Source organism: Primulina tabacum, chromosome 10, assembly GCF_025594145.1.
Source record: "Primulina tabacum isolate GXHZ01 chromosome 10, ASM2559414v2, whole genome shotgun sequence".
NCBI lineage: Eukaryota > Viridiplantae > Streptophyta > Magnoliopsida > Lamiales > Gesneriaceae > Primulina > Primulina tabacum.
The window spans coordinates 9,062,012-9,077,957 of record NC_134559.1 but is presented as its reverse complement, the minus strand read 5'-3'; the positions used below and the strand labels follow the sequence as shown (position 1 = coordinate 9,077,957).

General features: G+C 29.1%; 1 protein-coding gene and 2 long non-coding RNA genes across 3 annotated transcripts; all 3 read left to right on the top strand.

The window, feature by feature from the left end:
* The first annotated feature begins 6,911 nt into the window (after nt 1–6,911).
* LOC142504893 (uncharacterized) lies at nt 6,912–8,225 on the top strand. Its single transcript, XM_075617737.1, has 3 exons — nt 6,912–7,240; nt 7,359–7,464; nt 7,512–8,225. The coding sequence occupies exons 1-3, from the start codon at nt 6,912–6,914 to the stop codon at nt 8,223–8,225; spliced, it is 1,149 nt and encodes a 382-aa protein (XP_075473852.1).
* Nucleotides 8,226–8,828: 603 nt separating this feature from the next.
* LOC142505608 (uncharacterized) lies at nt 8,829–11,573 on the top strand. The gene is made up of 3 exons (XR_012804462.1): nt 8,829–8,914; nt 10,862–11,006; nt 11,100–11,573. It is a non-coding gene; the product is annotated as an uncharacterized LOC142505608 (long non-coding RNA).
* A 2,838-nt stretch (nt 11,574–14,411) lies between these two features.
* LOC142505062 (uncharacterized) lies at nt 14,412–15,326 on the top strand. The gene is made up of 3 exons (XR_012804360.1): nt 14,412–14,513; nt 14,860–15,088; nt 15,160–15,326. It is a non-coding gene; the product is annotated as an uncharacterized LOC142505062 (long non-coding RNA).
* Nucleotides 15,327–15,946: the final 620 nt, after the last annotated feature.

Sequence of the window (15,946 nt, the reverse complement as noted above, 5' to 3'; positions counted from 1 at the left end):
GATGGTCTTGTTTAAGTTTTGGTGATTGTAATATCTTAAAGTGTGTATCTTTTAAGTTTGGTTATATCATGTTTTGTATTGATTGGAGTTATATTGTGTTATTTTTTATTTGCAAGTTTCTTGGGTCTCAACTACAAAACCCATATTGTCGTTATTGTGTGGATACAGATTGAATCGGATATTTGCTATCTTAAAAAAAATGTTTTTAGCTTAATACTCGGTTGATACAGAAAGTGTAGGTAGTGCTTCAGAAATCATTTTTTCATAGGTTTATGGAATTTGATATATATATGTATATATATATATATATATATATATTGATAATACAAGAACTAATATTCGAGAATTATCATATGAAGAGAAATATTCCAAGTGTCAACATACAATAATATGTTATCTCTCAGGTAAAAAAACCGTGAGTATGCATGTGTTCGGGTTAATTACACCACATTTCCTCGGTGAAAAATCTAAAAGATAAAAATAATTTGAACAACAAACATTGTGCAATCCCAATTATACACAAGCACTTGGGAATTCCATTATTGTACAGACTCTTGATCATATGATGATTCATACCATCTTTCATAAGCATCAATACGGTCGTTAATTCTCCGTTACCTCGTATTAGTAATCTAGCATACATAGCTGAATATAATTATGTCAAATTATAAAATTTTCTTAAATAAAATGCGTTTGCAACCCAAAGGTCCAAAGGCGATTATGCGAGATTTAGATTGATTTGGTTTCCTTTATTTAATTTGAGCAGTCACTGTTGGCAGGAGCAGCTAAAAGTAACTGTGACTCCATTATAGCACGTAGCTACCCCCTTCTATGGGCCTGTCTATTAACTATGGGTAGTCCAGTCCAACCAGCTTCTATGGGCCTGTCTATTAACTATGGGTAGTCCAGTCCAACCAGCTTCTATGGGCCTGTCTATTAACTATGGGTAGTCCAGTCCAACCAGCTTCTATCGGCCTGTCTATTAACTACGGGTTCAACTTAACCTGACGGCATTACCCTCACGATAATTTAATGACCACAATTTCATAAAAAAAAAAAAGTAATATATGAGGTCAATCACGAACTCACATATTTAGACAAATGATTACCACTTGATTTAGTGAAGGCAAGACCCCTACTCTAAGATATCGTTAACCGATCATTGGGAATTCTGACTAAAATATTTATTTTCCCTTTTTTCTTTCATATTCAAAGTCTCAGTTTAATGAGTGTTGCGACGAGTAAATCACAAGAGTCAAAAATAATCTTCAGAGGTCATGCTTGAAATTTTAGTGCATAATGTATAGCACGATAAAATTACTAGTACTATTTTTGCCCAAAAGAGAAGATTTTACACCATAGTCATGTGATGGCTAAGCATGACAACACTTTGTCAATAATATAATCCATGGGGATATAAAATCGTATTTTAAAAAAAAACTGACAAGAATTTGAGTAGATAAATATGTCTATGTACGAAAAAAAACAAATTTATATGGTCTCGATGACCTCAAATTAATATTATTCAAGAATATTATCCAATCTTATATCAATAATATTCAGGATTAATATTGGAAAATGTTTACATCAATATTTGTAATTAAATATTAACTAATACATATCTTACATTAATATTCTTTAAAATACCAACTCTTAGATTTTGAATTTCTTATCAATATTATTCAGAAATATCGATAAATCTTTGATCATATATCGGTATAATATTGACTAATCTTAAATTTTGATAGATATTATTTACAACTATCAATAAATTGTAGATCTTATGACATTATTTTCCTGAATATTGATAAATATTCATATTGAATCAATATTTTATGGAAATATTTACAATCTTACATCTTAGATCAATATTTTACAATATTGATATGTCTTAAATTTTATATCAATATTTATCGGAAATATATGTTGACAAATATTTGACCTTGGATCCCATATTTTTCACGAACAATAACAAATGCTATATATTAATCAATATTTTTCAATAATATTGATAAATCTTAGATTTAGGTAAATATTCTTTTGAAAGCAATAATAGATCCGAGATCCTAAATCTTATATCATAAATTTAGTTAGATTATCTATACCATTATATAAAGAATCGATCACCTAGAGGACATCATATTTTGTTTCTGAAATTGCTCTTACACCAACATTTTTTCTCAAAATAGCCACAACTTATTTTCAATATTACACATCTCAAATTGCACTATGATCTCTAACTAATTTCTAATCAATTATTATTAAATTAAACATAAATTAAGAATTTAATAAAAAAAATCTTATTTAAATTATGATTATAATTTTATACACTATGCACAATGTGTGTGCATAATTTACTAGTTAAAATAAAAGATTAAACAGTAAAATATATATGTAATGGAGAAATTGAAATTAAATATAATTTTTCATCCAAAATCAGAAACACAATAAGAAGTGATTATTCTTTGCTACCCACACTCTTCTTCATGTACGTTATGTATAATGGCAACCTCCATAAGCAGCAAAACATCAACATAATTAATATGGTCTCATGATATTGTAATATAATAGAAAGAAATAAATTTGTTTACATTGAATATACACAAATATAGCAGAAGGACTAATTAAATCCTAATTAATCGTTAAAATCTTTCTAATTATATGAGATATTATAGTTGAATCTTTGTAATTATACAAAAAAATTTCAACTATATTGAATATGAATTAGGATTTAGTCTTCTGCTATATATATTTTCCATGCATGTAACAGGAAGTACTTTGTTTAATAAATTCTATTTGATTGAAATCATAAACTTTACCTTAATTTATTTAGTTAAAATGGTAATCTGGTAAAATTTTATGGTTGTTAAATTGTGGCTCGCATGAGAATATGTAATCTCATTCGATATTACAGATTATGCTATGAATTTCCCATATATTTAAAGCCAAAAAACTTGGCAATACCTTTACACAACTTAATTGGCATATCCCAGAAGAACAATGGCAAATGAAAAAATCTCATTGCTTCTAATTTTTTCAATCTTTCTTGCCAGTCGCTACCTGGAAATGTAATGCTCAAGGATCAGTAAGTTGCTATTGTTTGATAAAGATTTATTTCATTAAAATTATTGAATATGATATTACCATGTGATTTTTGCGATTTTATTTCTTTCTTATTATCTATATACCGGTTCAATTAACAATATATCAGATTGACAGATGCGTCGTGAAATCGCACAGCTGATAATCAATTAAAAAAAATCGGTTCAATTAATGATAATCCTAAAATTAATATATCGATTCAATAAATGATTTTCTGTCATTTTCTAAACATCAGTTCTAATTGTTTTTTTTTTTGTTTTTTTGCTATATACTGTTTAAATTATTGATAATCCTAATAATTAATATAATATAAATTTTTATTTTCAGGCAAAGACATGGTGTGTGGCGGCCTCCACTGTCCCGGACTATAATTTGCAATCAATTATAGATAGCACATGTGGAGTTTTCGTAAATGTTCCCCGATTGTTTATTTCCCAGTGCTATTATCCCAACACAGTGCGTAACCATGCATCATTCGTTCTCAATCTCTTATATCGCCGTCAGGCCGCCAATTGTTTCGAAGGAATTGGTGTTATAGTTACACAAGATCCATGTAAAACAAAATTTTCATTTCTTTCTCCATTTTTTCAGTATTATTATCATACTTATGTTGATGTTTTGCAGCTTATGGAGGTTGCCATTACCCATAACGTACATGAAGAAGAGTGTGGGCAGCAAGAATAATCACTACTTGTTGTGTTTCTGATTTTCGATGAAATTATATTTAATTTCACAAACAATTATATATATTGACAAAAATACTCAAGCTAATTAATAAAATATTTTTTGATGAGTTTATTTTTTTTCCCCCTAATTTAATATCGGGTTTTATGCGAGAATATGTTTTGAAATTTAAAATACTGTAAAAATAAAAACAAAATAGGAAAAAAATGGAAGGATTACCATCAAAAGACCATTATTTTAAACATTTAATTCCTCCACTTGATAATTTATCATTTTATAGATATTTTTGCTTTTGAAACAAACAAATGAAAACATTATGAATTAATAATATAATTAGTAATAAAAACTTAATTAAGAATAATAATATTGAAAAAATTAATGATGATAATAATAAAGTAAAAATATTTAATACATAAAAATATTTTTAAAAGTAAATTGATAATAAAAACTAAATAATAATGTTAGAAAAAATCATAATTAGTACGGTCTATTATTAAATATTTTTACATTATTATTAATTTATTTTTGCTAATTTTCTTTTATTTTTTCACTCCTTTTAAATGGAGGGAAATATATAAATAATATTGCTAAGTATGGGTGTTCAAAATTTCGATTAAACTTAATTAACCGACCGAACCAAATTAATTCAAAAATTCGATTCGGATAATTCTGAAGTTCGATTTGAAATTTTAAACAATCGGTTAATTTGATTAACTAGGTCGTTTCAGTTTTAATTTGAAAAATTCGGTTTAAACTAAATTAATCGATTTAATATATATTAATTTAAATTGTATATGGACATTAAAAATACTTTTAATTTTTTTATACATGAACCAAACTTGTCAACCCAATATAATTTGTCTAGCCTAACATTTGACCTAAGTCCTAACACCATTTTATTTCTGCCGTTTGCGCGGAGATTGTCTGCAATTTTCAACTTGGAAGGCCATGATAGAGTAGCGATCTGGGCTTGGGATAATTTGAAATATGACCTTCATACATTAATTTTTTAGATTTTTGACCTTCTAACCATTTTACTTTGTAAACTAACTTTCATTTAAAATTTTTATATGAATTTGGTCAAAATTACCCTTACATGCTCAAACATAATTATTCTAACCTAATTACTCATTTACTCTAATCTAAAATATTGATTTTCCCTCCTCTACATATCTTTTTTTAGGCACCTTCCCTCCAATTCTCTATCATTATCTATTTTCTCATATTCTAGATTATTTTATTTCTTGTGCTTTCTTCTACATATCTTTCATAACGAAAAAGAAAATACTCCGATATCATTTGCTTATCCCGGGTAACGATTATATGTATAATTTCTGTTATTTGTTTACTTTTGATCATTTATGTTATTTCTGTTCATTTGTCTGCAAATTATGTGAAAAAACGAAAAAAAAGTAGAAGAATGTGAATTCCCTTTATATTTATTTATTTATTAAAGAATAAGACAAGTAGTGATGTTATAGTGATGAATGTTCTTGAATTTTAATATGCTATTGATTTAAGACAAATTATTGATTTTTTGACGCCCTCCTTTATTTTCATGGCTTATTTGAGAATCACTTTCTAACGAAACAGATTTTGGGCGTGGATACGCAATATTCTCTTTGGTTATAACATAATTCAGCTAAATTTTTCTATCATATACTAGAGTTTTTATAAAATGATCCTGAGGTTCTACGTGCCTCATTTTCTATGGAAGTCTGTATTTTTAGTCATATCTATTATAGACATGCTGTAAGAAATAATTGTAGTGCCAGTCGAATTTTGTGATGAATTTTCAAGAATTGTTCTCAGCAAAATTGCTTCACAAACTACATTAATAGCTGCAAGCCGTACAGTAGTCCTCGTTATCGTAAAATTTTTTAAAATAAATTTTGTATTAGTTTTTTTTTAGAAAAAAAAAGTTCATACATGAAATAAATAGATAATTTTAATTTTGATTTTCAATTTTTTTTATTTTGAGTGATGCATTTTTTTTACTTAATAATATACTTCTTTCTTTTTTCCTACAAGAAAATGACGCAGGTCATTGTGTTGTTCCGATATGATGGAAAATGGAAAAATAATGAGCGAGAAGAACCTGAATGGTGCTCGGGGTTGAATGGTGGATATGGAGCCATAAATTTTGATGACGCTGAAGTAACCATGTCAATGTTGAAAGATCAAGTATATGTGAATTGTGGCTTGAACAAAAGTGAGCTTGAATTAAAATTCAGTTACTCGACACATATTTGTGATCATATTCTTGGTCCGATATATTTAAGAAGTGAAAAGTGTCTGTTGACCTATCTATTGCTTGGTGATACACATCATAGGCCTTTACTTCACGTGGAAATTGAGAAGAAAGTTCAAGTTATTTGTGACAATAATGTTGATAATGAATATTCACATGGTTATGATGATTCTGGTGGTTCTAAATTTCATATACACATCGATAACAATTGTCGTGATGATTTTGTTGATTCTGAATTCAGTATACGTCGAGATAATGATCGTGGTGGTAATAGTTGTGATGATCTCGATGATTATGCTAATGGTGAAGAACTTTATAGAGATGAACACTTTGATGGCGTCTTTATATTAAGTAATGGTGGAAGTGAACATAAAAAAACTGATGATGTGGAAAATATGAACGAGAATGTGAATTGTAGAGTAACACAGCGTGTTGAATTGGAGTCTGACAATGGTGAACAAGTGGCCAATGATAGCCAAAAATTTATATTGCTTGGTTCTAGTAGTGAGCATGTATATAGTTTTACCGATGAGTCTGATTTGTCAGTTGGTAAAGAGTTCGACAGTAAAATAGATATTCAAAGAGAATTGTATAATATTGCGGTGAAAGCTTCATTTGAGATGCGAGTTTTAAAATCCACCACGACTTTGTATTCAGTAAGATGTGTAGATGATAATTGCAGCTGGAGGGTATGTGTAGCACAAAAAAAGGGATCATCACGGTTTTCGGTTAGAACTTATTGCAATAAGCATACTTGCGATCTGACTAATCGAAAAAGGAGGCACCGACAAGCAAGTGCAGCTATAGTATCAGATATGTGGTGGAAAATTTCAGAGGACAACAAAAAATGCCTGCCTTGAAATCAATACAAACAATGATGCAAAATAAGGGCGTCGAGATTAGCTACTTTAAAGCTTGGAAGGGGAAGCAACTTGCCATCAATCAACTGAGGGGAGATCCTGTCAAAAGTTTCAAATTACTTCCTTCATATTTGTACATGATTGAACAAGTGAATCCAGGGTCAACAACACATTTGAAGGTCAACGAAGATGGTAGCTTCAAATATATGTTTTTGGCCTACCGTGCCTGTATTGCAGGATTTAGATATATGAGGAAGGTGATATCAGTTGATGGTACGTATTTGACAGGAAAATATAAAGGCGTTTTACTGATAGCCACAGCACAAGATGGAAACCACCACCAGTATCCTATTGCTTGGGCAGTTGTTGATTCAGAATGTGAAGAATCTTGGACTTGGTTTTTTTGAAAAGTTGCATGAATTGATATATGATGATGTTGAGTTAGTATTTATTTCTGACAGACATAAGGGAATCATCAATGGACTTGCCTCTGTATACAAGCAAGCACGACATGGGCATTGCATTTGGCATCTTGGACAAAACATCAAGTTAGGGCCAAAGTCCAAGGTAGGTGGAATTGCGTTGTTTATGCGAGCTGCTAAAGCTTATAACAGGTTGAGTTTGGTGAATTGTATGAAGAGATGAAAAACAGCTATCCAGGTATCACAAAATATCTCGAGGCCAGTATTGATAGAGAAAAATGGGCAAGAGCATACTTTCCTGGTTCTCGGTATAATATTATGACAACAAATGGATCAGAATCAATCAATGCAAAGTTGGTGTTTGCACGAGAGCTACCAATGATTGCTTTGTTGGATGCAATTCAAAGTCTTATTTCATCGTGGTTTAATAATCACCGCAAAGCTGCCGTTGCTTCAACACGACATCTTAATCCATGGGCTGAGACGACCTTGCGATCAAGATTTATTGAGTCACAGAAAATGGAAGTTATTCAGATGAATACTTTTGAATATCACGTCACTGAAGTTGGTCATGATGCAGTCGTAGAGTTAAATAGAAGAACATGTCGTTGTCGAGTTTTCGATATTGATAGACTTCCGTGTGCACATGCTATTGCTGCTGCTGGTCACCATGGTATAGACATATATGAATTGTGCTCACATTATTATACCACGAATGTATGGGCTTTGGCATATATAGAAACTATTTATCCTATTCCCCCCTCTGAAGAATGGAACATACCTGTTGTCATTGATTCTCTGATTGTACTATCTCCTAAGGTTAGAGTTAACGAAGGGAGAACAAAGAAAAAGAGGATTCCTTCCGTTGGTGAATTTAAAAGTAGAAAGAAGAAATCAATAGTTTAATATATGTATTTAATTTTCTAATTATTGTTAAGTTGGTATTTTGAAACTTACACGTTTCATTTTTTTCCTTTGTTTCAATGACATGTTCCTTTGACATTTGAGCTAACGGGGAAGAACATACATGCTGGAAGTTGTTATTTTTTTTTTCAATTTCTTTGGTATTTTTGACATCTAATTATTAAATAAGCCAGCCAAATACTTTATTGCATCCTGATTTTTTTTTTCTTTTTTTCTCAATTTAAATGAAAACTTGAAAATGAAAATTATTTTATACGTTTTGTATGGTATATCGTAAACAAAAGAACAAAACATCATTTGTGATTCTAGTCCATTTTTTTCAAAACATAACAGCTGACATTTGTAATTTTTTTCAAAATTTAAACAGAAGCATTCGTTTCTTGTTAGATTTATGTCAAAATGATTTTCTTATAGCATTTATGTGAAAATAGTAAAGAAGTAACAATAACTTAATTAAAAAATAAAGTCATATATCTTTTATTGGATTTATGTGAAAAGGGTAAAGAAGTAACAACAACCTAATTAAAAAAATAAGGTCATATATCTAAGTGAGAATCAAATGGAGGTTATATTTTTAAATATCTCTCTGGGCTTCCTTCCATACTCTCCCTCTTATTGTTTCCAGAGTAGACAACCGCCATCTGATTGTTTTCGGAGCAGACGACCGCCAGGTGAAAATCTTGCGCATGAATGATATGCTAACCGATTTTCCTTTCCATAGCTTTTGGACTATTTAGAAAATATTTATTATTTTCTGATATTCATAAAAATTTATGTATTATTATGTAAAAGTTATTTAATTGTGACTATGGATGAATATTTTTATTATATTTTACAAAAGGTTCTAAATAAAGGTGAAGATATGTGATTTTTTTCATTTTATATTAGTAGTTGTGGGCTTATGTATAATCAGTGAAGATCTGAATGGAGCGTTATTTATTTTCTGAAGTTGGTGAAAGAGCTATATTCTTTTACCTAGATGTTGCCAATTTCACGAGAGACATGGGAAAAACGTTAAGGGGGATTAGTTGGAAATAGTGTATTTATAAGCTGATTTTAGCAACTAAGTTATAGTACAATGATACAATTTCTGTTTTTGATAATTTATTGGAAATTTGATAAATGATATATATAGTTTTCCTATATCTGCTTTATTTTAAATTTTGAATTATTCACAAGAAATATTTTTCATATGCTTTTTTTATGAAATTTGTATGATTTACTTTTATATGTTAAGGAAAGAAGACATATCCATTATGGATATTGATGATAGTTGTTCTATTCCACAACCATCAAATGGAACAGAAACATGTGCAAATTCTAAAGTGAAGGCAACCAATCGAAAATCAATGAAACCAAGAAGTGAGGTATGAGAGCCTTTCACAAAATTTTCCAATTCTGAAAATGAAACTAAAGCTAAATGCAAGTATTGCGAGAAGGAATTTTATTGTGATCCATATAAAAATGGAACTGTGAGTTTGAGGGCTCATATGAATTCATGTAGAAAAAGCATAAGACGGTGAGGCATGTTTAACTACTTGAAAATTTGATCAAGAAGTATTTAGGAAATTTTGGCTAAATGATTGTGGTTGATGAACTCCCTTTCCAATTTGTAGAACGGGATGGATTTAAACTATTTATGGCTATATAACATGTCCAAAGTTTCGAATCACTTCAAGATGGACAGTTGCACGTGATATTGTTTATTTATATGAAGTTGAGAGAGAGTTTAAAAAGCTTCTTGAAAAATTCATCACAAAGAATTTTTTTGACCACAGATACATGGACATCGATTCAAAACATCAATTATATGTGTCTGACAGCTCACTTTATTGTTAATATTGGACTTTACGAAAAAAGATTATCAATTTGAAAGGGCTTTCAAAAGATTTGATGAACAAGATCTATGTTTTAAATTGGATCTTCAACTCACAAAATGGGTTGGTGTTGTGAATGATGATGGAGAAGTGGTATTCGATGCAAATGATAAACCTAATAAAGAAATGAGAACTTTCGATGGGAGGCCGACTATTGCCGATTGGGAAATGTTAGGACTTTTGCTGTTTTATTGCATTGAAAGTTTCAGGTTCATTGTATGTCACATCCAATACTTTTGCACATGAGATTAGTTTCATTCACACAATATCGAAGGAGTGGCAAGAAAATTTGACAAGTACTGGGGAGATCCCGAGAAAAATGCATAATTTGCTCTATGTTGCAGTGGTGCTAGATCCAATACACAAATTTGATTTTTTTGAATTAATGTTGATAGAAATTGAGATTAAATGGGTGTAAGAATAGGAAAGGCAGTAAAAGAAACTTTGCTTTCTTTCTATAAAAATTACAAAGAGAAGATGGAGCCTCAATGTTGCAAATCAAAAGTGTTATCTGTTCAACAAGTAATAGACGCTGAACAAAATAGTGCAAGTCAAACGGATTTAAAAAGATAATCAATTTTTGTGAAGTACAAAAAACAAAAGGCACAGGGTTTTGGTGATGGTAATATTTTAGAATTGGACAATTATGACAAAATTGTCATAGATTTCCCATACTTTATGAAGTTGCTCACGATGTGTTGGCTATTTAAGTATCAACAACAGAATTTGATATTAGTACAGATGGTTGAGTACTTGATTGTTTTTGGAGTTCATCGACTCCTAAGATAGTGGAAAGTCTTATTTGCACACAAGATTGGGCTTCGTTCATGCCCAATTCCAATCAACGTTGAAGAGACTTTGGAGGATATGGAAGACCTAGAAGATCGCAAGTTTTCTTATAAAAATGTTATAGTTAGATTTTCTTTATTGCTATAAGCTTCTAATTTATTTAACTTGTATGTCATAATTTCTTTTTCAGAGATAGCAAAACTTAGGTTGGACTCGTCTTCCTCAACAACACCGGTGGATAATTCATTAATGAATTACGTTAATGAGAATGATCAATGATATATTTTGTCATGTATTTTTATTATGATTGGAAGATTGTACACCAAGCTTGAATATTCCTCCAAAGTGTGAAGGTTTTTTTTGTGTATTATTTTAATATTTGAAGTGCTATGACTTGTGAACAAAAATAGAAAGAAAGATTGACAATCCGTTTACTATTGGCAGGCTATGTTATGTGTTCGTCTGCTTTGATTGTCAAGATTTGAGGATGAGAGACCATAGTTCTTTAAAGATGGTCTTGTTTAAGTTTTGGTGATTGTAATATCTTAAAGTGTGTATCTTTTAAGTTTGGTTATATCATGTTTTGTATTGATTGGAGTTATATTGTGTTATTTTTTATTTGCAAGTTTCTTGGGTCTCAACTACAAAACCCATATTTGTCGTTATTGGGTGGATACAGATTGAATCGGATATTTGCTATCTTAAAAAAATGTTTTTAGCTTAATACTCGGTTGATACAGAAAGTGTAGGTAGTGCTTCAGAAATCATTTTTCATAGTTTTATGGAATTTGATATATATATGTATATATATATATATATATATATATATTGATAATACAAGAACTAATATTCGAGAATTATCATATGAAGAGAAATATTCCAAGTGTAACATACAATAATATGTTATCTCTCAGGTAAAAAAACCGTGAGTATGCATGTGTTCCGGGTTAATTACACCACATTTCCTCGGTGAAAAATCTAAAAGATAAAAATAATTTGAACAACAAACATTGTGCAATCCCAATTATACACAAGCACTTGGAATTCCATTATTGTACCGACTCTTGATCATATGATGATTCATACCATCTTTCATAAGCATCAATAACGGTCGTTAATTCTCCGTTACCTCGTATTAGTAATCTAGCATACATAGCTGAATATAATTATGTCAAATTATAAAATTTTCTTAAATAAAATGCGTTTGCAACCCAAAGGTCCAAAGGCGATTATGCGAGATTTAGATTGATTTGGTTTCCTTTATTTAATTTGAGCAGTCACTGTTGGGCAGGAGCAGCTAAAAGTAACTGTGACTCCATTTATAGCACGTAGCTACCCCCTTCTATGGGCCTGTCTATTAACTATGGGTAGTCCAGTCCAACCAGCTTCTATGGGCCTGTCTATTAACTATGGGTAGTCCAGTCCAACCAGCTTCTATGGGCCTGTCTATTAACTATGGGTAGTCCAGTCCAACCAGCTTCTATCGGCCTGTCTATTAACTACGGGTTCAACTTAACCTGACGGCATTACCCTCACGATAATTTAATGACCACAATTTCATAAAAAAAAAAAAGTAATTATATGAGGTCAATCACGAACCTCACATATTTAGACAAATGATTACCACTTGATTTAGTGAAGGCAAGACCCCTACTCTAAGATATCGTTAACCGATCATTGGGAATTCTGACTAAAATATTTATTTTCCCTTTTTTCTTTCATATTCAAAGTCTCAGTTTAATGAGTGTTGCGACGAGTAAATCACAAGAGTCAAAAATAAATCTTCAGAGGTCATGCTTGAAATTTTAGTGCATAATGTATAGCACGATAAAAATTACTAGTACTATTTTTGCCCAAAAGAGAAGATTTACACCATAGTCATGTGATGGCTAAGCATGACAACACTTTGTCAATAATATAATCCATGGGGATATAAAATCGTATTTTAAAAAAAAACTGACAAGAAATTTGAGTAGATAAAATATGTATATGTACGAAAAAACAAAATTATATGGTCTCGATTGACCTCAAATTAATATTATTCAAGAATATTATCCAATCTTATATCAATAATATTCAGGATTAATATTGGAAAATGTTTACATCAATATTTTTAATTAAATATTAACTAATACATATCTTACATTAATATTCTTTAAAAATACCAACTCTTAGATTTTGAATTTCTTATCAATATTATTCAGAAATATCGATAAATCTTTGATCATATATCGGTATAATATTGACTAATCTTAAATTTTGATAGATATTATTTACAACTATCAATAAATTGTAGATCTTATGACATTATTTTCCTGAATATTGATAAATATTCATATTGAATCAATATTTTATGGAAATATTTACAAATCTTACATCTTAGATCAATATTTTACAAATATTGATATGTCTTAAATTTTATATCAATATTTATCGGAAATATATGTTGACAAATATTTGACCTTGGATCCATATTTTTCACGAACAATAACAAATGCTATATATTAAATCAATATTTTTCAATAATATTGATAAATCTTAGATTTTAGGTAAATATTCTTTTGAAAGCATTAATAGATCCGAGATCCTAAATCTTATATCATAAATTTAGTTAGATTATCTATACCATTATATAAAGAATCGATCACCTAGAGGACATCATATTTTGTTTCTGAAATTGCTCTTACACCAACATTTTTTCTCAAAATAGCCACAACTTATTTTCAATATTACACATCTCAAATTGCACTATGATCTCTAACTAATTTCTATCAATTATTATTAAATTAAACATAAAATTAAGAATTTAATAAAAAAAATCTTATTTAAATTATGATTATAATTTTATACACTATGCACAATGTGTGTGCATAATTTACTAGTTAAAATAAAAGATTAAACAGTAAAATATATATGTAATGGAGAAATTGAAATTAAATATAATTTTTCATCCAAAATCAGAAACACAATAAGAAGTGATTATTCTTTGCTACCCACACTCTTCTTCATGTACGTTATGTATAATGGCAACCTCCATAAGCAGCAAAACATCAACATAATTAATATGGTCTCATGATATTGTAATATAATAGAAAGAAATAAATTTGTTTACATTGAATATACACAAAATATAGCAGAAGACTAATTAAATCCTAATTAATCGTTAAAATCTTTCTAATTATATGAGATATTATAGTTGAATCTTTGTAATTATACAAAAAAATTTCAACTATATTGAATATGAATTAGGATTTAGTCTTCTGCTATATATATTTTCCATGCATGTAACAGGAAGTACTTTGTTTAATAAATTCTATTTGATTGAAATCATAAACTTTACCTTAATTTATTTAGTAAAATGTGTAATCTGGTAAAATTTTATGGTTGTTAAATTGTGGCTCGCATGAGAATATGTAATCTCATTCGATATTACAGATTTATGCTATGAATTTCCCATATATTTAAAGCCAAAAAACTTGCAATACCTTTACACAACTTAATTGGCATATCCAGAAGAACAATGGCAAATGAAAAAATCTCATTGCTTCTAATTTTTTCAATCTTTCTTGCAGTCGCTACCTGGAAATGTAATGCTCAAGGATCAGTAAGTTGCTATTGTTTGATAAAGATTTATTTCATTAAAATTATTGAATATGATATTACCATGTGATTTTTGCGATTTTATTTCTTTCTTATTATATATATACCGGTTCAATTAACAATATATCAGATTGACAGATGCGTCGTGAAATCGCACAGCTGATAATCAATTAAAAAAAATCGGTTCAATTAATGATAATCCTAAAAATTAATATATCGATTCAATAAATGATTTTCTGTCATTTTCTAAACATCAGTTCTAATTGTTTTTTTTTTTGTTTTTTTTGCTATATACTGTTTCAATTATTGATAATCCTAATAATTAATATAATATAAATTTTTATTTTCAGGCAAAGACATGGTGTGTGGCGGCCTCCACTGTCCCGGACTATAATTTGCAATCAATTATAGATAGCACATGTGGAGTTTTCGTAAATTGTTCCCCGATTGTTTTATTTTCCCAGTGCTATTATCCCAACACAGTGCGTAACCATGCATCATTCGTTCTCAATCTCTTATATCGCCGTCAGGCCGCCAATTGTTTCGAAGGAATTGGTGTTATAGTTACACAAGATCCATGTAAAACAAATTTTCATTTCTTTCTCCATTTTTTCAGTATTATTATCATTACTTATGTTGATGTTTTGCAGCTTATGGAGGTTGCCATTACCCATAACGTACATGAAGAAGAGTGTGGGCAGCAAGAATAATCACTACTTGTTGTGTTTCTGATTTTCGATGAAATTATATTTAATTTCACAAACAATTATATATATTGACAAAAATACTCAAGCTAATTAATAAAATATTTTTTGATGAGTTTATTTTTTTTCCCCCTAAATTTAATATCGGGTTTTATGCGAGAATATGTTTTGAAATTTAAAATACTGTAAAAATAAAAACAAAATAGGAAAAAAATGGAAGGATTACCATCAAAAGACCATTATTTTAAACATTTAATTCCTCCACTTGATAATTTATCATTTTATAGATATTTTTTGCTTTTGAAACAAACAAATGAAAACATTATGAATTAATAATATAATTAGTAATAAAAACTTAATTAAGAATAATAATATTGAAAAAATTAATGATGATAATAATAAAGTAAAAATATTTAATACATAAAAATATTTTTTAAAAGTAAATTGATAATAAAAAATAAATAATAATGTTAGAAAAAATCATAATTAGTACGGTCTATTATTAAATATTTTTACATTATTATTAATTTATTTTTGCTAATTTTCTTTTATTTTTTCACTCCTTTTAAATGGAGGGAAATATATAAATAATATTGCTAAGTATGGGTGTTCAAAATTTCGATTAAACTTAATTAACCGACCGAACCAAATTAATTCAAAAATTCGATTCGGATAATTCTGAAGTTCGATTTTGAAATTTTAAACAATCGGTTAATTTGATTAACTAGGTTCG